General features: G+C 40.9%; 2 protein-coding genes across 16 annotated transcripts in view; one reads left to right on the top strand and one right to left on the bottom strand.

Annotated features, from left to right (window-relative positions):
• aopep (aminopeptidase O (putative)) overlaps nucleotides 1-4683 on the top strand; it is a 45775-nt gene extending 41092 nt beyond the window's left edge. For all 10 annotated transcript variants that reach the window (XM_028972814.1, XM_028972807.1, XM_028972842.1 and 7 more), the window contains one exon: nucleotides 3222-4683. Coding sequence is in view for 1 of the 10 variants with exons in the window: in XM_028972842.1 (XP_028828675.1) it covers nucleotides 3222-3251 (30 nt within the window). In the remaining 9 variants the exon portion in view is untranslated. The remainder of the gene's footprint in view (nucleotides 1-3221) is intronic.
• fancc (FA complementation group C) lies at nucleotides 2315-20038 on the bottom strand. Of its 6 annotated transcripts, XM_028972876.1 has the most exons (16): nucleotides 19176-19202; nucleotides 19026-19084; nucleotides 17374-17545; nucleotides 13306-13393; nucleotides 13018-13112; nucleotides 9199-9303; nucleotides 8301-8368; nucleotides 7891-8055; nucleotides 7622-7778; nucleotides 7235-7290; nucleotides 6365-6464; nucleotides 6077-6152; nucleotides 5569-5668; nucleotides 5216-5393; nucleotides 4749-4937; nucleotides 2315-3866 (listed from the first exon to the last, which is right to left on the bottom strand). In XM_028972876.1, the coding sequence occupies exons 2-16, from the start codon at nucleotides 19028-19030 to the stop codon at nucleotides 3738-3740; spliced, it is 1683 nt and encodes a 560-aa protein (XP_028828709.1). In that variant the 5' UTR covers nucleotides 19031-19084; nucleotides 19176-19202; the 3' UTR covers nucleotides 2315-3737. The 6 variants fall into 6 exon arrangements, with proteins under 6 accessions (XP_028828709.1, XP_028828700.1, XP_028828729.1 ...); XM_028972867.1 differs by lacking the exons at nucleotides 19026-19084; nucleotides 19176-19202 and adding an exon at nucleotides 19965-20038 and having other exon boundaries at nucleotides 17374-17540; XM_028972896.1 differs by lacking the exons at nucleotides 19026-19084; nucleotides 19176-19202 and adding an exon at nucleotides 19965-20036.
• Nucleotides 20039-23790: the final 3752 nt, after the last annotated feature.

The raw sequence follows: 23790 nt of genomic DNA, 5'->3' as shown, positions 1-23790 counted from the left end.
TTTTGATGCAAGTGGAGGGTCTATCTACAGAAAGTCTACTGAAGCCCATTGTAGATGCAATGTCTACGCTTACTTTTCTTATATTATGTTTTCTTTTATTCTTTATTTTTAATGAACTTTTTGTCCATGTCTATTCTGTTCCTGGTAATTTTAAAACTGTTTTTTTCTTTTAATGTACAGCCCTTTGGTCAGCTCCTTTGTTTTGTTAAAATGCTTTATAAGTAAATATGGTATGGTATGGTATCGGTAGTTACAGGGACAGTCCCCCTGGAGACACTCAGGGGTAACTGTCCTGTTCACGGACACAATGGTGGTAATTGGAGTGTGACTTTCTGGTTTATAGGCAAGTGTCAAATCCACTAGGCTACTACCACCCTGTCATCTGGTTATATGGAACGATGTACTTTCCAGCTAATGTTGCAATTTCGCTGAAGAATTTACAAAGAGCATCATGGGAGGAGACCCAGGGAATTAGAACATTCAGGTTTAGCATGAAACCAGATGATCAGCCCTGTAAGCTATCTGCTTGTAACAGCAGAAAGTCTTCTGTTTTATGACAATATTTGACAATTGGGAACGGCTGAGGAACATAGGTGAAAGTGCAGTGTAAATGTTTCTAATAAATACTCCGATGGCCTCTTGAGCTGGTCAGTCTGCTAATAATAGAACCAATAACATCAAAAAGAGTGCCCTGCCTACATAAAATCATTTTCTAGATAAAAAAAGAACATATGAGCACTTGTCAGTCTAGCACTTTTCAAAAACTCTTGTTACCCTATAAGGACCGGGCTTACGTCTGTTCCCTCCACCCCACATGCCTCCGGAATTCCTCCTGATCTCCTTAATGAGGGACATATCCCCGGTGCAGCCGAGCGAGGAGAACAGGGCCAGGGGAGAAGGGGGCACAAGTGAGAGTGGGTCCACAGGTTGGTCTTTCATGTCGGAGTTGTGCGGGTTCCTGGCGTGCTGATTTGTGACTTCAGATAAAAATCACATTGCCAGGGATTACCACACAGCCACGGCCCTGACGGCTGTCATGGAAACTGGGGGCAGCACCGTGAGAGCGGCCGGGGGAAATGGAGAAATTGAAATGAAACGAAGACATTACAGTCCCAGTGGGGCCTTCTGGTTGGGGATTAAACAAAAGAAAAAAAAAGAGGGCGAACAAAGAAATAAAGTAAAAAGAGGAGAGATGCCTCCAGATGCTGGTTGAGGGAAGCGGGAGAGAGGCTGTCCCAGCAGGTACAGAGCTTAGCTGATTGGTGAACAGTGATTTATCTCCTCTTTGTTCACAGTGGCTAAGTTCTGCGTCTGAAGGGAATGCAGCTGGTTTTGAGACGATGACGGCCCAGACAGGCTGCTGCTCCGGGAGATCCTGTAAGGTCCTGGATGCCCTGGAGGCATGCAACATACTTCATGAATTGAGACTAATAAATCTCTTGATTCTTGGTTAAAAATAAGCGACAATTTGAAGACGCTCAGGCAATACAAAAAAAATGCATATTTTCTGTGGGGTAATACGAAGTATCTACTATAATTTAGAATACATACTACATCAAAATGGCATCCAGTGATCCAGGAACCAAATTCATCATCGTTAGTCACCTACACCTCCGAGCTCCTTGTCTGCAAGTGTACACCGGTGCTGTTAGTGCAGCTGACATCTTAGTATTTCTGCCGAAAAGACATTATGTCTGTGTTTAGACAGCACTGTGACTTAATAACTGCGCTGCAATTATGCCTCATCATATTTGTTAGAGCTGGTTCACGAAGGGACACAGACAACGTACTTATAACTATTGATTGTCATTGTGATACACAGCAGCAAATAATATAGACCATAGACAATGATTTACCTAATTTTTTATTTCATTTGTTTAATGATTTATCTACCTAGCCATTTATCAATGTGTATATAAGTATACAAAGAATACAAATTTCTACATACAAATGTCTGGTATCATTAGACAAAGACAGATTCATATGGATCACAGGCACTTTTATGAGTTTAAATTTGCAGATGCTAAAAGATTTTCTCAAACTTTTCACGTCACTGTAACAAGTTAAATGGGAAAGTGTTGTAAAATGCTGTAATTGTAGCATTTTTGCGTAATGTGTGCTGCATGCTCAGTAGTTCTCATAAAACCACAATAATGACATGGTTTTGTTTATCAGGACGGAGTTGTGGAGCTGAACAGGACTGGGTCTCCGGTGCCTACTGAGCTGATAACAGTCCTACAGAAATACTGGCTCAGTTCAGCAGGAACAGGAGCCCTGCCCACAACACTGCAAACTACTTGGCTATTTTATTTTCTATGAAAGCAGAATGCCATGAGTAACAATCCGAATATTTCCATAATTTCAAAAACATATATCAATATTCTTAATCTATACAACACTTATTCAGAAGGCTGTTATCCCCAATGGAACAAAGCAGAAACAGAAACACTCATGACTCTGTGAAGGTCAACAACTAATATATGAATATATGGTAATCCATACCTAGTCCATCCCCATATTTTCGGTTGCCGTCTTGTTACACGCAGTCAGATATTCAATAAGGGCCTAATTATTTGAAGGACTTGTGTTGGTGGGCGAATCGAGGCAGATGTGTGGAGCAGCTGTGTGCGCTTGCAGGATGGGCAGAGGGGTGATGGCACAATTGAAAAATTCAATGACCTGATTTAACTGTTGGGGAATTGCAGCAATCTGACATTGGTCTGGCGGTTCGTCACGAATCCTTGAGTCGCCAGCAGTCACGTTGAGGATAACAGGTGCTTCACTTGACCTCAGATCTGCATATTCAGGGTGGTTATGTATGTCAGTCATGCTTAACTTTAAAACAATTCCTGTAGTAACTAAACCATATTGTACATGTTTCAGTGTTTTGTCCCTGCAATATATATTGCAATATTTTTTTTAAAGGATTTGGTAATAATGAAAAATATAAAAGGTGAAAAAACTATTTAAAGGTTGATCAGATCATGACACTCGTAATGCACGATGCTTGGCATGATATAACAGGGTGATCATTTCTTTTTAATCAAATAGCAAAAGAAGTAGCGTACTGCATGATTTCATTTGCATGTGACTATTGCACATTCCGATGACAATGTTAATCCCAATGTTATATTGTGCAGCTCTAACGATCCGTTACGTGAAAATGATGGCAGGAATGTTTCAGCAGTGGTGCTGAAAGGGTCCTCTGCTTTTCCTCACAGGTGTTCCTCTGTCAAGGGAAGATGATCTGAGTTGGCTCTGAAGCTGTGACACCCTGATGCTGATCACCAGAGTGCAAAGCAGAGCTGGCAGAAGAAGAAAACCGAGACAGATAAGGATTCTCCAGTGGCTACCTCACCAAGAAAGAAAGAAAGACTCAAACGCCTATATATGTAATAGTATATGCAACAAAGGTGGTGCTTTCTCTCCAAACTGAAAATAAATATCAAACTTATTCAACAATTGACAGTGTTATAACCATGCCAGAAAAGTGAAATCAAGACTGCACAGATGATAGCAGGAAGGTTATCCTGGGAAAAGGCTGTTGAGGTATTTGTGTTTATGGCCATAATGAATGATGTGATAGCAAATCAGACCCACTCTACAAAAGAGGGGGGAAATCCGCTGCACACCCAACACAGGTACCAAACGGGGCATGTCCAAATCAAAACACCCAAGGCCATTTCTTATGAGATGCTTTTGGTTGTGGAATTTGTACATTTATATCCTCAAACTCCTCAGAAAGAGTCCCGAATGGTCTTCAGCCTGGATTTCACCCTGGGACCGGCACTCGAGTCATTCAGTCTGATCTCAATGTTATCAATAATAAGCTCCGCCTCCATCTTCAAGTGCCACCCCTCCAGCAGCTACAATCAAACAGGGGAAACTCGTTAGGACACCTCCATCTTTTCTATAGCAATACATCACTCATTACAGAGAAAATATTTAAGAAAAAATTATTAACATAGTTTGACAGTCAGTATGACTTTTGCTTCATAAAGAATTCAAGAGAGTATTTGTTTCTTCCAATAAGGCTTCACCAATCAAAGCCTTGTGTTCAAATGCTGTTTATGGAAAATGAGAAAGAGCCACGGTGTAGACAGAATCAACATAATCCTAATTATTTTATTTAATAAAGGATCTGTTGAGTCAACTGAGCTGATTCAATCTAATGTTGTAACTACTGGAAATCCGGTTATTTATTATATACTGCATAATGTAAAGTAACTATGTGAAAGTGAAGTGATTTTCATTGTCATTGTGAAACACTGCAGCACAGCACACAATGCCACAGCGAAATATGTCCTCTGCTTTTAACCATCTCCCTTAATGAACAGTGGGCAGCCACGACAAACGCCCGGGGAGAAGTGTGTGGGGACGGTCTGGGGACGGACAACTGCCCCTATGTGATTCCTCTCTGATTAATCATACATTTTAGTGAGGTACTGGACTGGGATGCACTGTTTCATCAGCTAGGACAGCAGAACGTTTTATAGGTTCGGTCAGAGGATGGGGATAATATGAGGGAAAGGTGACAGTAAAAGGATTGCACACTTTGTCCATGATTATGTTTGTATTTTGTGCAATTCTTGTAGAACTGACTTGCTCATTGTGTCCTACCATTTGTGTGCATATCTTTTTTTTCTGTTCTGTTTAGAATTCAATAAAAATATTCTTGAGGAAGCAGTGAACTGCATTCTCAGGGATAAGGTGGGCTTGAGTAGAGAAATAGCTGAGAGGCTGCAGACCTTATGGATGATCCCCACAGGTCTGCCGCATGGCTGCTGTGAGAAGACAGCGAGGTTCAGCAGGAGACTCAGGATGAGGTGTTTGGAGAGAGACGTTGAGAGCAAAACGTTCACATGTTCACAATCGTCGGGACAGCTGCACTCGCTGAAGATTCCTTGCATTTTCCCCCAAATGCGTCTCACCTGCCTCTGCAAATTCAAAAAAGAAATAATGAACTGAAAGAATCTAATCAGAGCCCGCTTTCTCCCATCTGAGTGTTTACTTGCAACTGCTTAATGAACTCCTTCTTTTACATGAAATAGATAATCAGACTCCTCATTATTATTTTTCAGAATTAATTCATTAAACTTACTTATTGTACTTTTTCTTGTGTGAGATAATCAGGTACAGCAGAGTGGAGGGCAAGTCAGACCATATTTCTTAAAAGGAGCCTCAAACCTTTTTACCAATCAGCAAACAGACGTACACATTGCTGCATCCTATGGTGCCCTCTGTTGGTAGGGTGGTAGAAGAACGTCAGGAGCCAGAGCAGAGGCACGGAACAGGCAGACAGTTCGTGCTCAGGATGTCTGGAGCCCAAAAGCTGTGCTGCTACATCCACCCACATTCCACAGTGGATCAGCAAGAACCAGGCCTCAAACACCCTGACACAAAACACACAGCAGAGAGCAACACCGAATAAAACCAGCGAGGAAGACAAACAGGGATTGGTTGCATTGAATGGCTGACCAATATACAAACACAGAGTGATTCTGGTGGAATTTGTTTTAAATGACACAAGGGGACAATATGATCTTATAAACATCGGCCCACGCTCACCTGGGTGTATCTTCTTCTCCGTCACTTGCGTCACCTGCAACTCTCTGTATCTCAGTGCTGATCCATGTCAGGTGGTCCAGCCATACCTCAGTCGGCACTTCTGTTAAACATAGGTAATTGTTTATTCAGTACATCTCTGGCACACGTCCAGTTGACATAAAATTATGTACCACATAAATCTAAAATCCTTATTTTAGATGACTGGGAGATTTTTTTTCACCTTCACTTATCATGGCTAGGATTTAAGTGTAGAGAACACCCCGAATGTCTCATTCCACCATGACCATTGAAAAATAAAAACAGATGCAGTGCCATGGTCAAAATCCTTACAAGTTCCTTATTTCTTCATTGTGTTTTCAAATACCTGCAGAACTCATCTGTTATATTTTATATAATTATATACTGATAGTACCTAATAATCTACGGGCAATGGTTTTCCCTGCTGCCACAGTGTCATAATACTAAAAGTAACACAGTATATAACATGAAAATTACTCTCAGTGTTCACCTGAAGGTGATGTGATGAGAGACATCAACAAGCTCTGAGGCACAAGAGGAAAAAAGTTCTTTGGAGATAGTCGTTCCTAAAAATGAGAAAAAGGAATGAATATACTGGTATTTTGCAACAACCTGAATTTTAAATTCTTTGGGCTTGACCTGGTCAATCAAGTGACCCTTAGCAGACCAGGCATTTCAGTGCAGTAACTTCATCAGGCCTTATAAACACCAGAGAAAGTCACAAAAATCCACCCTCATTCTGGAAAAGAGGGCTGGTATGTGATGTGACTGGATATACCTCTGGGACTTGTGCTGCATGTGCTTTGAGAAAAGCGCATGTGAAGAACTTGATTAAAGTCTGCAGAAGGAGACTCTCCTCCATCTCCAACAGCAGGGTTCTGGTGAAAGAAATTCTCAAAAATGACGCAAGAACCTAATTTATGTTCTCAAACCAGACAATACACCAACACCAAAATTATTACAGTACAGTAGTATTACAGGCAGTGGTGGCCTAGCGGTTAAGGAAGCGGCCCCGTAATCAGAAGGTTGCCGGTTCAAATCCTGATCCGCCAAGGTGCCACTGTCCCCACACACTGCTCCCCGGGCGCCTGTCATGGCTGCCCACTGCTCACTCAGGGTGATGGGTTAAATGCAGAGGACAAATTTCACTGTGTGCATCGTGTGCTGTGCTGTTGTGTATCACATGTGACAATCACTTCACTTCACTTTACTTGCGTGAAGGTAAAGTGATTGTCATTATGAAGCACAGCACAGCACACGGTTACACAACAAAATGTGTCCTCTGCTTCTAACCATCACCCTTGCAGAGCACCTGGGGAGCAGGCAACCGGGGAGCAGTGTGTGGGGTGCTTTGCTCAGTGGCACCTTTGTGGTTTGGGGATTCGAACCGACAACCTTCTGATTACGGGGCCGCTTCCATAACCGCTGCCTGATGTTTTGCAGAGAATCAAGAGAGAATCCCAGTCCAGCACTGAGTCTGTGCGTGTATGTCTGAATGTGATGGTAGTCCCTTGGGTCACATGAAATCAGTCATGAATTATGAATAATCTCTCCTATATCCCACCAATACAAGTAATGACAACAATAGCAGTAACTATTATGCAAACATGTTTAAATAATAATACTAAAAATAATTCCTGACTCTCACCTGAAAATGTTGTTCACAATGAGGAACACAGGGCAGTGCAGAACACAGGCTTTAGGCTGGAAAAAAAAGATTATCACCACTAGAGGTCATTACAGAACAATGTACATACAACACAGATTCTGCAGTGGTCTTTGTGTTGGTTGTCCCGGGTCCATCATAAAATATCTGAAAACGTGTTTTTGATACTATACTATATATAAAAATAAATACATTTTTATTTTAGCTTTCCCAATATGAATCAGTGCAGCCAATAAAACTGCTTCTAAGTGGACTTTACAGGCATCTGGTGGTCAAGGTCAAGTCTTTTTAGTGGACCTGTCTCACAACAAAAAGTTGTGTGAAATTTGTAAATTCAAGCAGAAGATGAAGTTGTCTGGCAACACTCACCAGCAGCGAGTCTGAGATATGACCCTGCAGGCTGTGCAGATTGGGCTTTGCTTGTGACAGAAATGACTGAACTAAACTCAGCACAGTCCCCTCCAGGCTGGTCAGACTACAACACCACTGAGTCATGACTGCCTCTTCCTCAACATGCAGCTTCTTACTGCAAAAAAACATAAACTCCAGAACAAACTCCAGAACATTTTATGTGGTCAGAAAAATGCTTACGTGAAACTATTATTTTTTTATTCTTCAGACACAGGGGTTTAACTTACTCTTGCAGTGCAGAGTTTACAGCTTCCACAAACTCTTCACTCAGATGGGGTCTTGGACAGGAAACCGGCCTCTTTAGCAGTGCACCAATCAGGGGGGCTACTTCAGAACGTGTGACTAAAGGAGCGCATGCCACTGACAGGTTAAAGATGTCATCACAGCAGCACCTACAAAACAACATTGAGACCTCTGATTGGTTGTTCAAATTCAATTTACACAACAATTACATGCCTGGTTCAGGTCCCACTATGGTAAAAATTAAGTAACACTATGTATTCATGTCGAAACACCTCAACATGAATACAATGAAGAGAAGAGCTGAGGTTGGTAAAAAAAATGCCCTTAATGTTAATGTTGCTGTTATTATGATTGCAGGAACTAAGCAGAGAAAATAAAAAAGTGACTGCTTCACCTGTCTGTTGGATTCTCCAGGGTTCTGCTGCAAGCTCGGAGAACATCCTCAGCTAGAACAGACACCATCTAGAATATGACCATTTGCATAAGACAAATAAACTTTCAGTTTAATTCTTTCAATATGCCATATTAATTTACACATTACACGAGGTTATACTGTACATGTTATACTGTAAAGCATTGATGCCAGAACATCATGCCACTCTGCCAGCAAGGTGACATCACTGGAGTTTAATACACACTGACAGTCTACCATAGATTTTAACACCAACGTCCATGTGACACTGAGCCAGGTTCAGTTATTTACTGCTGAGGAAAAATCACCATTAGTCCTGTCATTCTGTTCCAGAAAATTCCAAAACATGCCACTGTTTATGATGCTTAATGTATTTTACGAACAAACCCAGATAGGGGTACAAACTGGACAAAATGTATATACAAAGCTTACTTTCATTAACTTGATCCAAGTGTAATAATCGTATATTTAAATTTTAAATATAGCTGGATTACTGAGTGACAACAGTTCAAGACTATAACTAAATATCAATAAACAGTAAATGTCACAAACACCTCCTAACATGAGTAAATTGGTAGGGCTGTGAGGGGAGTGGGCTTCTCCTGTAGCAAGGTACACACCACACTAGTCAAATGGACCACAGTCCCCAAAAACCACAGATTAAACACATTCAGATGAGAAAAACTCCAACAAACGATGCCAATTGATATAGAAGACTTATCCAACTAAAACCAAGAGCGGGGTGGTGGCAATAAAAATTCTGCAGCGCTGTGTATAAAAGAGTCAGTGGGAAGGAAAAAAAAAAAAAACAGGTCTTGACACTGTAAGACTATGATTTGTAGCAACCAGGCCTTAGCTGAAACCTGGTGTCCCATCTTACCTTCTTTAACATGTTTGCATGGTGCTTGTTGTAAGGCGAGCCTGTGAAGTTCACTGGATGCAAGGAGCCTACGCCATCATCCACTGCCAAGTGGCACAGCACTTTCTGCCGAAAAACACTATTACAGATCAGACTGGCTGCTCTTTGTTAGCGAACACATTACACAGTGCTTACAGGCAGCTCAGATGCTGCAGAACTGATGTCTTCAATCACTCTCGGTTCCACCGCATTAACAGGGCATTCATTCAATAAAAGCCCAAACACACACGTTTCCAGGATGGGTTATTGGGGACATGCTGCAGCCTCCCTGAAGGAGTCTAGGGTGAAGTGTGTTACTTGAAGACATTTCTACTCTTAATGGGCTCGGCATTCCTAGTGACCACTCCGATATTTGATCCAGAAATCCTCTTGCTGCCTCATATGTTCCAAATTCTGGAGGGCAAAACCCCCTGAGCGCCTGCCACCCCAAATTTGTAGATCATATTATTTTGGTGTCAGTAAGACCTCTACCTATCTTGCATCTCATCATGCTTTTTTCAGTTGATCTACAACAGACAAGTGACAACTCTTCACAATTTAGAGCTAGTACACTTCTTGATGTGAATTAAAAACACCACTAAAAGGACTAGTCTTTTCCTGAACAAAGGGAATAACTTTTAAAGAGACCTTCCCAACAGAAGGCACCATATTTTAAATGAATTTGAAATTTACTGACTCAAAAACAAATGCTGCTTCAGGGCAGAGATATTATAAGCATGAGGCTCTCGGTTCTTGAAGAACCAGGGGGACAAAAAAACAGTCAGGACAAAAAAAAAAGCCTGACGGAAAACATCACTCCCTGTGGTGGGATGGTGTGGTTTTGGTTGGTTTAGAGTATGTTAAGATGTCCTCTGCAGGCCTAACCAAAGCTCAATTACTACCATCTGAGCTCTAGAAAAAAATAATAAAATACACCCTGTAGCCTGAATTTAGCTTGGATTTGAACATACATGTTCATGTGGATTGGTGGGCCTGAGGAGAGAGGAATAGGCTGAGGACAAAAACATTCCAAAAAACATGGCAATAAATTAATTTGAAGATACATGGACTCAATGCTTGAAAACATATTCCTCTTAGAAAATTACGACAGGAGGTTCCAAGGTCTCACTTCCAAAACATGAATATTATACTCATCCAAACGAAAGACAAAGGAAGAAACAATTGCTGGAATGACACACAAGCAGGACCGTGATGAAAGATGTGAAGTCATGAAGCAGACCACTGACGGGCCACACAGGCTGGGCTTGGGGCTCCACCATATGTGTGGGAAAGAGAAAATAGCCAAAGCGCTGTGCAGGGTTTTGCTTGGGCGGAGAATCACTGTCAAGAGAAAGAAACTGATCCACAAGGACATAAAACTGAACAAATTTCTGATTTAATAAAGGTGCTTCTGCTTAAGTCCAAGATATAAGATTCCATCCCATGATGTTCCAAACCTCCAGGTCTGAGATTAATGCATGAATCAGAAACTGACCCTTTACATTTATGATTTATGCTTTATTATATAGACCAGAATTATTTAGTTCAAGAAAAAATAGAAATATTCTTTTGAAAGTGAAGTGATTGTCATAATGAAACACTGCAGCACAGCACACAGTGCACACAGTGAAATGTGTCCTCTGCTTTTAACCATCACCCTTAGTGAGCAGTGTGTGGGGACGGTCCTTTTCTCAGTGGCACCTCAGTGGCACCTTGGCGGATCAGGATTTGAATCGGCAACCTTCTGATTATGGGGCCGCTTCCTTAACCACTAGGCCACCACTGCCTTGGGCTTGTAATGTATACATGTGTCTCCTGTATCAAGATATGATTCTTTAGGAGGTCAAAGTGTCTGATGCTACAGATGGTTAAAAAGCCTTTCAACTCATTTTTGTAGCGCCTATGCCAACTGGTGTTTAAAGACTATCCACGACTTTAAATAAGTTCAGCCCTGGAGACAGCAAATGAAAAACTGCCTGTTTTATGGTCTACAGACCATGTCTTTGTGGATTGAGATGGGTGCTGCTTGGAGTTCTTCTCCTGCAAGAATATCTGGAACCTCCAAGGAGAAAACAACTTGACGGTTATTTGTAGAGTTCACGACGCTGTGGACTTTGGAAGCTAAACAGACCCACATCAAAGTTCCACCACGATTGATTATTATGAGACTTAACTCCATGCTGGCATAATTTCTTCTGTGCGGAACGAGTTTGTGGCCAAAATACACTATTTTCATTTCTTCTGACCATCCGGTTTCAATCCAAAAAGCAAACACTGCAGATGGCCACTGAAAAAACAAGAAATAAATATTTTAAAAATCCAACCTTGGATGCTGTCATCTAGTTGGCAGTACGCTAACATGCACCTACTGAACCCTAACATCAGCACTAAAGAAATACCCTCCTATAATTTATACTTTTTATATTTTTATCTTTTCTAAGTCCACTAAGTATTACAAACAGACCAAAATAATATCATTGTGCATATTCTATTTTCTTGTCTCTCTCAGAATGTTTATGGGCACACAGACCCTATAGAAATGACAGGAAAACTGCCAAGAACATTCATTTAAATTTACATTTAAGTCATTTGGCAGACGCTCTTATCCAGAGCGACTTACAACGTGCTTTCACGTTACCACCATGACAGGTCATATACAGTATGGGGAAAATTTGAAAATTGGAAAGAGACCCAGGGTTACACCAGGTTTTCTTTTACCATAAAAGATTCTTTAATGGAAACTGAGATTTTTATTTTTTTATTTTTTATATACCATGTGGGATAAACTAAAACACAGGATCTGACAGGATCTCAGGATCTCTGGAGAAAGTTTGTCATTTTTCCATATGAAGATTATTTTGCCCCAGAGTAAATTTTCAACTGGATCAAGACTTTTTTTCTGTTATAAACACAATTTCTACAGAAATGTTTATATGAAATAAACAAAGCAAAGAACATGAAATAACAGCGCTCTCATTTCAATTATCATCAGGTTTTTTTTTTCTTTTATCTTCCCAACAGTAAGAGATGGTGGTTGGTCTTTCCCAACTCTGCAAGTCTACAAATGAAAAACAATATTGTATTGCAGAGTCTCTCTATACGGAATCATGTCTAAATGTACATAAAGGAAATTCTGCAATAAATGGTTTTGGTACATTGGTATTTGTCGAGTGGAATTTTTTTAAGTTAACACAATTCCTTGCACCTTAGCTTGCACAGTACTGTAAGCACCATGCCGCAAAACTGGAGAACAATCCCACACCTCCCCCTGAGCTCAACTTCCTCTTTATTATAGGTCAGGACACATATGGCAAATTAAAAGGCTTTAAAGGCTCGGCTTTAATTAGCAAGATGTTTTTAAAAAATGAAGAGGGGGGAAAAAACAATCTACACATAACTCTGCAAATATGTAAGGAGTTCCATACCACTTATGGTAAACCATCTGTGAGAAGACTGTAAAAAAGTTCAAAGCGCCCCCACCCTTCTAGCCGTCAAAATAATTATATTTTAATGTTCAAAGGTGTCAAAGACCTCCAAAAAAGTAAGGCAGGCATGATGAAGTGATTTATTGAGCGGTGTTATTAAATTACTAATTAACCATTACTAATAATACGGGTTAAAACTATCAATTGAAATGCCGATTACCTCAAAGAGATAAGTAGTTATTTACCACAAAATTGATAATCTTCATAAGGTAAAAGAACATAATACTAAATACATCTCCTCTTAGCTGGAGTTAAAGGTGAGACTAAATCAAAGTTATATGTATTGCATTACAAAAATTGTGAGAGGAAATCATACCCTGATCCACTCGTTAGCATTCTGTTCAATGGTGTTCCGCGGCTCTGTGGTAAACAAACACCAAAGACACTGCAATAGGAGGGTCCGACTCTCCTCTGAGATGAGAAAAGACACATGAGATAGTCATAAAATAGTTGTATCCTGAACAAAACAGTCAACTGAAATTTTATTTTAATTATATTTCTAGCACTAGTGGCTCATCAAGCCTCTTTGGAGTTCATGTCATAAAATCTGTGTCATCAAGATAACAAACCTCTGGTGTCTTTTGTAGAAGAGGTGTGAACTCACCATCTGCAGTTACAAGTGGGTTCCAACAAAGTCGTCCCAGAAACTGACCAACAAAGGGAAGAGTTTGTACTGCATCTGTAGTGGAGCTCTGGAACACAATGTCAGAAGTCATGACTGCACTCATACTTTTTGTACACAGATCGAGCATGTTCCTTACACGAACAAGGCTGTTTAACGTACAGGGTTGACAAAATACATATTAAAGCATTAATATTTTAACTATTTTATCAAGTAATCAAAGGCTCGGAAGCATGGCTATGCTAGGAACTTAAACAAAGCTATGACCCGGACTGGCTTTAGGCCAGGATTAGGGTTTGTCTGGTAACCTATTCCTTACAAATTGGGCTTGGAGTTTAGTAGATATATCATGATAATGTGTGCAAAGCATGAGACTAAGAGTCTGATTACACAGGAGTCAATGTTTCTCACACAATGTTTCTCACAGTTGTCAAAGTAACCCCCTTTCAGACACACTCCAAAGTTAAACAGAATTGTCTGCACCACAGTAGAGCTCAACACAGACAAACTTTCTGATGGCTTTTTATTAAATTAAAAAAAGATTCTAGTCACAGATCAGCCCTTAAAAGGCAGTTAGGTCATTAATGAGAACCAGCACCATAACACAGCAGCATCGCAAGTATCGCAGCTTTCCACATTGTTTCAAGATGTGCACCGCCAATTTACTGTACACTGGAACCCTTACAAAGGGCTTTCTGGAGTTTATGCTGAACATGTCCACATTGTCTCAGTTAACGCTGGATGGCTAGAGAATGTTTATACGTTTGTGTGTTTGCTCACTCACACTCGTCCCATTAGCAAAAATGTTCACACGAACACGCAACATAAGTGCCAATAGCACAGGATGTCCCAAACATTAAATGGATAAAATCCAGTTTGCCACCCACAATATAATGGTTATACATGGTAAAAAAATCCCCTGTAAGCAATTAGGCAATTTAATGGCAACTAAAAAAGAAGATATAAATCCTTTTGTTAGCTAAACTGCGTTTTTCACCTTTTGGTGCTACAAATTTTGCAGAAGAATATGCAATCAGACAAACCTATCATGACCACTAATCTTTTATATAGAGCTAAGGTCCCAACACGAGGCGCAATAAAGTAATATATATTTAATCAAACCAGAATAGCAATTCACCTTTAAAAAGGGGGGGTGCACCTATAGTGGATTGCTATTATGATTGTGTGTTTACCAGGTAAACCAGATCATGTGTAAAAACTGCTGTTTAATTTAAATTAACAATTAGAATTTAAAGAATCACCAATAAACATGCTACTTAAATGTTTAATAATGCATCACTGACTGGTTTTAAAAAAATAGCTTCAGAGCCCCTGATTCACAGCACTAAGATTCAACTGCACAAACCATAAAGGCAAATATTATATTTATAATATTAATGTGTAATACTATTATTACCATTATCCCTTTGCTTATTTAATGTAAACAATATTAAGTCATGGAAGTTGTTGGCAAGATGTTACACCCTTTAAATCATGTGTCTAATAAAACTGCCACCTTCATTCTTAGTCCTATCTAAACCATTTTTCAGCCGATGTGCATGTTCAGGTACACTAGCATCTCAGTCATACCGTCAACGCTTCCAACACCAATCTTTCAACACCCAACGTTTAAGAGCGCAAGGCCAGCCACTGCAGTGGAGCCAAACCCACACTGCCAGCTGCAAAATTAAACACATGAAATCCCTTGGTCTTAATGGAATGCAAATTAAGAAACTGATATGAATTTGACTTTTTCTCTGCCTTCATGTACAGGAGAAAGTGGGCGTCAAAGTCTTTAACGCATCATCAAAAGTCCACTTCAGGATTTTATGGGCCCTTTTCAGGAAATTGATAATAGCCTCACTTTTTACTCAAATTAAAGAATGAAATTGAATGTCCTGATGGGTGCAGAAATGATCACTTCTTGGCAGCATGGCTATTGTGTCTGGATGAAACGCTAAAGAGAGGCAGGCATTATCGCTAGGACTGTCCGACATGCCAGGGCGAGTTGAAGGAACGCAGGCTGGCAGACTGGGTCAGGCCCCCGTCTGTGTGGCAGGGGACGATGCAGGGGCTCGGCAATAAAGGCCCTCTTTCACAGCTAACTATGCTGGTGGGAAGTCAGAATTTTTTCTTCTTCTTCTTCATACGCCCCTCTTTAACACTGGTTCTTCACAGAATCCCTGTCCCACCTCTCTCCCGCTCTTGCAGATTTGCAACACTTAGCACAGGGATACATTAGGTTAACAAGGCCTGTCCCTGGACAGCCATTAGCCCTAGTAACTCAACACTGGTCCAGCCTGAGTATCCTGCGTGTCCTCTGCTGCACAGAAGGGCCTACTGTTAATGAACGTTTTGGTCTGCAGGTTTAAAATGGTTCCTGCTGTAGCGTTCACGCTGAAATGGACCAAGTTTTACACTCAAATGTTTGTGAGATTTCTCAGGGGAGGGAAGCCCAGGGAAGGCCCCAACATAGACCACCAGGACTGGGCAATAACCATCCCACAGAAGAGACTCACAGGTTAAACATCTGTCCTGCTTCATTCCATATTATTTTATTGAAAGTTTGCATTGAAAAAATTAAGAACTTACATATTCAGCATCTATTGTTCTCTACTTGTGGTGCTCCTCAAGTGAAAATTATGCAGTAGGAAATATCAGTAGAAACTATTAAATTTTACAATTTAAGTACAGGCTGGCTTCTGAAATGTTCACTCCACTTGCATAAACTTATATCAAAACAGGGTAATTAAATCTAATTTCACAAGTTGATTGCAAAAAAAATGCAGGTGGATTTTCTGATTCTGGCCAATGATCAGTAGAGCAATGATCACAAGCAGAAAACATATTCTCCTCTGTTATCCCAACAAACCTTCGGAGCCTGTAACTGTACCAAATAAAATCCATCAGATGCTCTATTACCAGTCAAACCTCAAGCCATGTGTCTTACAGCAGATCAGAAGGCGCTCAACTAATGGCACATTTGTGCCAGCATGGCGTTGAAAAGTATACGGGCGGTGGACTACCAAGCGGCACAAGGCAGTCACATTACTCAACACTTCACCATTTACCCAAAAACAGACAGGCGCATGAGTGCGCACTCATAAAGAAGCCAACAGGCCTGGGTGCCTGGGTCCAACTGAGAAGGGCGGCCTCCATAAATTTTCCTGGCATGGCAGGGTGAGATCAATGCCAATAACTATTTAATGACTCTGAGTCATGATCTTCATCCCATGTTGCACCATTTTGTTCCTGTGGGAGGGGGTCCTGCAGAACGATGCATTTTTTTATTATTCTGAGAAGGGCACAGCCAATTTATTACATATTACGTATAATGACGTTTTTCCCGCCACAAAATTCTGAAAAACATTAGGAAGTACAGACATTACAGTTACAGACAGATAGGAAGGGAAGGAAGCAAACACAGATAAGAGATTTTGTTTAGGCGTATGAATGGAATTCTGTTTTTCTATCATAAAGTGACATATTTTGACAGAACAGTCTGAGTGTTGAAGGAACTTGACAAAATGAAGTCAGTAAAGAACATGAACGTTAGTTGCAATCATCTTACTTACACAGTTTAATTCTTGCCTCCATTTACAAGGCATCCTAGATTGCAAAGATCTAAATGGGTGTAAACTGGGCTAATTCTGGATCACTCCAGAACCTATTCCCCATTATTAAAGAACTAACTTGCCCTCTTTTCCTCTGCACAAGTGCCATTCCGATTCCCAATTTGAAACATATGCTGTGTGTTTCAACAGAAAAAAAATGGTATAGATGCGGCCATGAGTGGCACCCAGGGAGCATTGTGCCTTGCTCACAGGTACCTCAGTGACACCCTGCTACACTACCACTGCCTCCAAACATAGGTGTATAGAGCAAGCAAAGAAACCCAACCCATTCCTGTAACTACTGACTGTAGTGAATATGTGCCATAAATGGAGTAGGCGTGGTTCGTGCACCAGCCAAGGCCCAGAAGTATATTGATCTCACTGAGAAGACCATTACAGTTCACTGTTAAGGTCACCACAGGCTGCGTGATATTACCGTCAGCTGAAGAGCTCCAAGCACCGTCTGGAGGAAGTCTCTGAGGCCACCCAAGCTCCGCACAGTGTCCAGCTGGGCAAATGGAGCTGTAGCCTGGCCCCACTCTACCGCTTTGGCCATCCAGAACCGCACGTCAGGTTCAGAAAATGGTGCCATCCTGCCACTGCCTACACTGGCAAAAGAGAGAGAACAAAAACACAGCAGATCTCAGAAAATAGAGGGCACTGTGAACTATAAAAAATAAACTGTATGGAGTCACTGGACAGGAGTGACAGGAGTCGTAATCAGAAAATTGTACTTTTAAAGGCAGGGGTGCAGCCGGGCCTCCGAATTTGTCATCACTCTGTATTTCATTAGTGCAGCAGTAAAGCAGAAGCAGGCCGTCCACATGCAGCACTGGCCAGCATAGGAAAATGGCTGCACCCCTCACACACAAGCAGCATGAAAGCGCATCTAACATTTTTGAGCCGCTGGAGAGGGCACTGATGACATCAAAACACAATCAGCTCACCGCCCCCACCAGGAGTCCTACCACCAAGTGAAAAATGTTCTTTCCATGTCCTTTTTAATGAATGACGGGAAGCTGGACAGGGTGGAGTTGGGGGGAAAGTGAGACAGAGTAGATGGTAATTGTTATTTTGCCTCTTAATGACAGGTCTGCCAGCGACACAACAGGCCTGCATTTTTTTTATGATCGCCTCGTGAGAGGAGTTGTTTAATGTCTTGCCATCACCTCTGCTGGAAAGCCCCTGTGGGTCATGCAATGTAAATAATTACTTTCTTTTTTCTAAGGGCTGCAATTATGAACAAATGCTTCTTGTTAACCTGTCATCTGAGAGAAGCTTTCAGCACACCAAAGGTGGAACATAGCTGCATGTGCAATGAGGTTTCACAGCCAAGACCGATGAATTTTTCCAGAATTCGGCTGGAAGGCTACCACGCTGAGTACACACAAGGAGAGCATGGATATTTTGTTTAGATTTCAGTTTACCACTAAAGAGTGAAAAGTTGTGTTTGGTGCGTTCAATGATTAAATAATATAGATATAAAGCTATTACCATCTATTTTCTACTAATAGCAACCTAACCTTCATCCACATTAAGAAGAGAAATCAGAATTAGAAATATTAGTTTTTTGTGAAAAGGCACAGCATAAATTAAGAAAAAGTCCCCCCAAAATATAAAAAAGCCCCACAAATATAAAAAAATCTACTGATATATAATTCAATAATTCCTGAAATATCCAATTACTTCAATAATAAATATTGCATAATAATGACATATTGAACATGGGATCAAACTGTTCTTGCATGCATGAGCCACAGTGAGACAAAGAAAGGACATTTTACTTTGAGGGTAGGCGCTAAAAGGAAGAGTTTGATGCCTGTAGGAACTTTTGATGCCAAAGAGTTTAAAACATGAACACATCATGTTTAATTTATTACAGTGAAACATATACTTATATCGTATAGAATGGTCTGATGCAATAACAGAACTGCAGGGTAACGAAGAATGTGCTTGTGTTTATTTCTTGCATGCAACAATATGAGATAATATATCACTTGATGTGTTATCCAGTAATTACCCTTGTTAATGTCAGTATAATTACTTTTATGAATATAAAAAACTGAAAATTAGTGCAATTTCCCATACCTCATGCTATATGAATGAATGTCTTTTCTTGAGACAGTTCAAGTGGGGCCAGCGATGGCCTAGTGGGTAAGAAAGCAAACTTGTAACCAAAGAGTTGCGGGTCAAATCCCAAACTGCCAAGGTGCCAATGAGGACCCAAGAGCAACGTACCGTCCCCACACACTGATTCATGGCTGCCCGCTGCTGGGTGATGCAGGGTTAAATGCAGGGGACACATTTCGTTGTGTCACCGTGTGTTGCGCTGCAGTGTTTCACAATGACTAAAAACCTTTAAACATCATTCCACATTTTTATTTCTGCAAAAGCCATTAACATCACAGGTTTATCGAAGCCCTTTTCCATCAAACCAACTGCTTCAGTTAATTGCTATGCAGGATTGTCAAAGAAGCCGCTGCCTTTCAGGAACAAATGTCATGCTAAGACGGGATATACAATATGATTAATGCAGCTTGATCTACCAGTAAACTCACTGTTACACTTATTAATGCCAATACATTCATGGGTTTAGGTTATGGCCCTTTGGGAAGCAAATGGGCCAAATAATATTAATCACTTTATCCAAAATGTGGCATTATCGTGTATCACATGTAAATTAGGGTGGTACTGGTCTAGTGGGCAACACCCTCGCCCTATGAACCAGAAGACTCAGGTTCAAATACCACTTAGTACCATTGTGTCCCTGAGCAAGACAATTAACCCTGAGTGTCCCTGTAACTACTGATTGTAAGTCGCTCTGGATAAGGGCGTATGATAAATGTTGTAAATGTAAAATGTAAATGTAACAATGGCAACAGTCACGTCTACATGAGAGACTAACAGTTAAAACAACAAACTCTCCTCACGAACCAAATGCAGCACAACGTACAAAGCGTTAATGCAACGTTAATACCGACCATTCTAATTGCATTAAAGCAACTACTTTTCACAAGCTGTACGAACCGAGGTCCATCACGAGCTGCACTCTTGTCTCCACGGCAGCCGCCAACTTCTTCTCTTCCTCGCGCCCACCGGATGTTGACGGCTCCTATTGGCTGGGGGGCTGCGCCTGCGTAACACGTGACCGTGGAAGACCCGCCCACCCCGCACACCGCAACTCAAACGCGCTCCGGCAGTTTGGACTTTGCTTTTATAATTTAAAAATGTGCACTGATCGAAGATCCATGCATTGGTTTATTGTAAACTAGAAAAAGAAAACGTGTGCGAAATATACTTTTTGGCTAAATATTTACAGATGAAGAAAAATAGTTATTAAACATGTTTTATGCATATCTTTTAAACCACAATGCTGATCAAATTCTACTCGCACAAATTTTAAAAATTGGATATTTCATATATTCTTGTGGCACTGATTTTCAAAATAAATTAAATTAATCTGACATCTGAGTTTTAATACTAGAATTCATTATAGCCAAGTGTTGTGGAACTGAGATCTTTTGGCAATTGATCATAACATGATGAGTTATTCTCGTTTGTAACTGAATTCATGAAATTATTGTTAAGTTAAAATGATGAACACAGATGGTCAAGAAACATTTGCCAACATTCCTACTAATAGCCCACAGAAGTAAGTAATAATATTGTGTATTAAATTATAGATTTGAGAAAGGAATGCCCAAACCATCTCAAATTGTATGTTTGAAACAGTTCCTCCGCCACCCAAAATACAGAGCCAGGCTGTTCCACTCAACTGCGTGGACTGAAGCTGAGTTGGCAGCCCACAACCTGGGGAGGAGGTTGTTTAAACAGATGAAACTGGCACTGAAATACAGGCTTTGAATTTTATACTCAGAGAAACGGAGCTTGTGCAATTCTAAGTTGATTTTGTATGTCTTTCTGAACCTAATATTATAAAGTTGGTATTTCATAATAATAATTTTAGTCAGAACGCTTAAGGTGCCACTTGGATCCTCATTGGAGCTGTGGGTGGGATATTGAAGGTCAGGTTTTAATTCCACACAGTCTAGTCTTGGAGGTAAAGAAAGAGGACAAGGACAAGGAGCCATTTGTCTAGTAAATCAGATTGTGAAGTGGGCTATAGAGTGATGTTTCATGCTGTGCCAAATCCATGTAAATAACATAATAACATTTTCTTGACGGGGATATGATGTCCTTCCTGAACATTTAAACTAAGACCAATCATTAATGTTTAATTTCAAATCAGATTTCTTTAATTGATGTATGAGTATGGGTATCATTTACTTACATATCTTTACACAAGATAGTTTGGCACTGAACTATAAATGACTGTTCATCTGAAATTCACAGTAGGGAATTTTCCTGAATGCCAGTGAAAAAGATGGACACAGATAAGGTGCAAGTTCAGTTCAACATTGCTTGAGGGCGCTGGTGCTTCAGAAACCCATGCCTGACACCTAAAGGGAGACGTGCATCCATTCACCCCGCAGTGATGTAATCATTGTGCTGTTAGAGTGATGCAATCTGTCTTTCACATAGTGTACATTTTATATTCATCCACCTTAGTGTAGAGTATCAATGTAGAAAGTAGTAGATCGGTACATATCAGGATATGAAGAAGAAATCAGCGCCCAATCAAACCAATTCAAGCTGTGCTTCAAAGCAGGGGAAAACGTGCTGTGTGCCACCATTCAGGACTGTGCCCTCGCTTCTCAAGCCTTCTCTACTTCCTGTCCTCCTCTCGCCAGCCCAAGCGCCCATGCCTCTCCTTCGCCAACACTCCTGCTTCTCCTGCATCACATCTGCAAATGTGCCCTCTGGCCTTCCCCATGACAAATTTTATATTTCCTTACTGTGTGCAAAACATTTTCAATAACTGGATGCACGGGATACACTAATAACAATGTACCAGAGAATATCTTTTGCCACAGCTGAAGAATAGTGAGACTGGTTCATAATGGAAGACAGGAGTTAACATTATCGGCAGTGAATTTTACTCTGTGTGGTTGGGACAGAGCTTCAGCTGGATGAGCGAGGATGTTTTGGGGTATTATGAAACGATTTTCTATGGCTGGCAGTAGTGTATTCTGCTGAATTGCAGCCACAGCCTGTGTGATAGTGTGGTTATATGTACAGAAATTTGTCACTTTTATTTCAGTGTTTGCCGAAGTTTTTACCATTCTACAGGAGGGGACACAAGAAGCTGGGCTAATTGTCACAAGGCCTGGGGCTAACAGCCACATTCCACTACACATTCCACTAATACATTACATTCAAAGACCTGGTTGCACTTAGTGGCATTTCTGTGTATAAATCTGTTGAAATCTACAATGAAAGACAAATTCCTTGTTACTAATAAACGTCTGATCAACACTGGCATGATGCGCTAGTGTGGGAATAAACAAGTAAAATAAAACCTCAAAGTAATCTCTCCATTCCCCCCAAAAGCAGTGTTCTTTCGTTTTCCTAGCAAACCCGATTGGGGCCCCAAAACAGGGCATCACAGAGGAAGAGAGAGGAAACGCAGAAAAGCTCGCATGGAATCAGCGGCCCTAATTTTGTTTACATTAGCACAACACTCAGAAATACACATGAAAGCGTTTAACATTTTCCACCCGCTCTCGCTCTCTCTCTCTCTCTGTTCCCCCCCAACTCTGTCTTCTGGATTCCCTTGTTTTAGGTGACGCAATGTAGGTTTCCATACATTGTTGTGGGTTTCTCTGAATAAGACAAACAGCTCATGTTTAAACAAAAGAGGAAGAGGATGATTAAGGGAAGCCTTCACTCTCTAGACTGCTGAAAAAAAAAATCGTTCTGGCCGAATTTGAACGTGACTTCATTTCCCTTGTAATAAACACATGTACATCAAACTAACATAAACTTACTTCGGCCTGTCGAATAAGCCTGGCATGTGGTTTGACTTTGAGCCACAGGAGGAAGTGGAACAAAAGGAAATAACTCATGCTGTTGGAGCCGTTACAGACCATCGGTCTCAGCTTGTTCTTGTCGTCACCAGGGCAGCTGAGTTAGGAATAATGGCTTCATGTCCAATCTCACCAAAATAAATTTTATTCCAGAAAAGAGTGAAAACAACAGCATTATTCTCCCACTGCCATCCAAGTTGGTGTTGATTTGTTCTGAGAGCACAAATGTCGGGTTTAAACAAAGCAGGCAACATTTACATTCATGCACCCCTGAATCCAAATAATAATTCTCCTACTTAAGGGTACCAGTTGGCCAGAGATACTTCTAACTCACAGTTAAAGGGAGGGTTGAAAACCAGGCTCACCCTTGAATAACAATAACTTTAAAGTGAAAGTGAAGTGATTGTTACATGTGATACACAGCAGCACAGCACACGGTGCACACAGTGAAATTTGTCCTCTGCATTTATCCCATCACCCTGAGTGAGCAGTGGGCAGCCATGACCGGTGCCCGGGGAGCAGTGTGTGGGGACGGTGCTTTGCTCAGTGGCACCTCAGTGGTATCTTAGCGGGTCCGGATTCGAACTGGCAACCTTCTGGTTACGGGCCCGCTTCCTTAACCGCTAGGCCACCACTGACCCCACTTACCTTTTAACATAACACCTAACAATTATTCCAGGATTACTTGTAACTTTCTTGTCAATTATGGAGGTCATCCACAGGCAAGCAGCATTCAGAATGAGCGTGATTTGATCAGTCCCATCCGTGTGCAACCTAAGGAATGGAGCTCCTGGTGACATTTTATATGCTAAAATCTCCAAGATAGATTATGACTGGTAGAGCTAGTCTGCTTACCCAAAACCTGACAGAGTATCACACACCGAACCCTGGTGGCCTCTTTTATGAAGTGTTTAGATCTGGGTTCA

Source organism: Denticeps clupeoides, chromosome 1 (genome assembly GCF_900700375.1).
Source record: "Denticeps clupeoides chromosome 1, fDenClu1.1, whole genome shotgun sequence".
NCBI classification, from domain to species: domain Eukaryota; kingdom Metazoa; phylum Chordata; class Actinopteri; order Clupeiformes; family Denticipitidae; genus Denticeps; species Denticeps clupeoides.
Note: the sequence above shows the minus strand (reverse complement) of the source record. Positions and strands in the feature narration are given on the sequence as shown.

What these genes read in the sequence shown, in the direction of transcription:
- fancc (XM_028972867.1), bottom strand. An exon ending in GTAAACTCTGCACTGCAAGA is followed by an intron (nt 7,779 to 7,890) that starts GTAAGTTAAACC and finishes GTTTTTTTGCAG; the next exon opens with TAAGAAGCTGCATGTTGAGG. An exon ending in ATATCTCAGACTCGCTGCTG is followed by an intron (nt 7,291 to 7,621) that starts GTGAGTGTTGCC and finishes TTTTTTTTCCAG; the next exon opens with CCTAAAGCCTGTGTTCTGCA.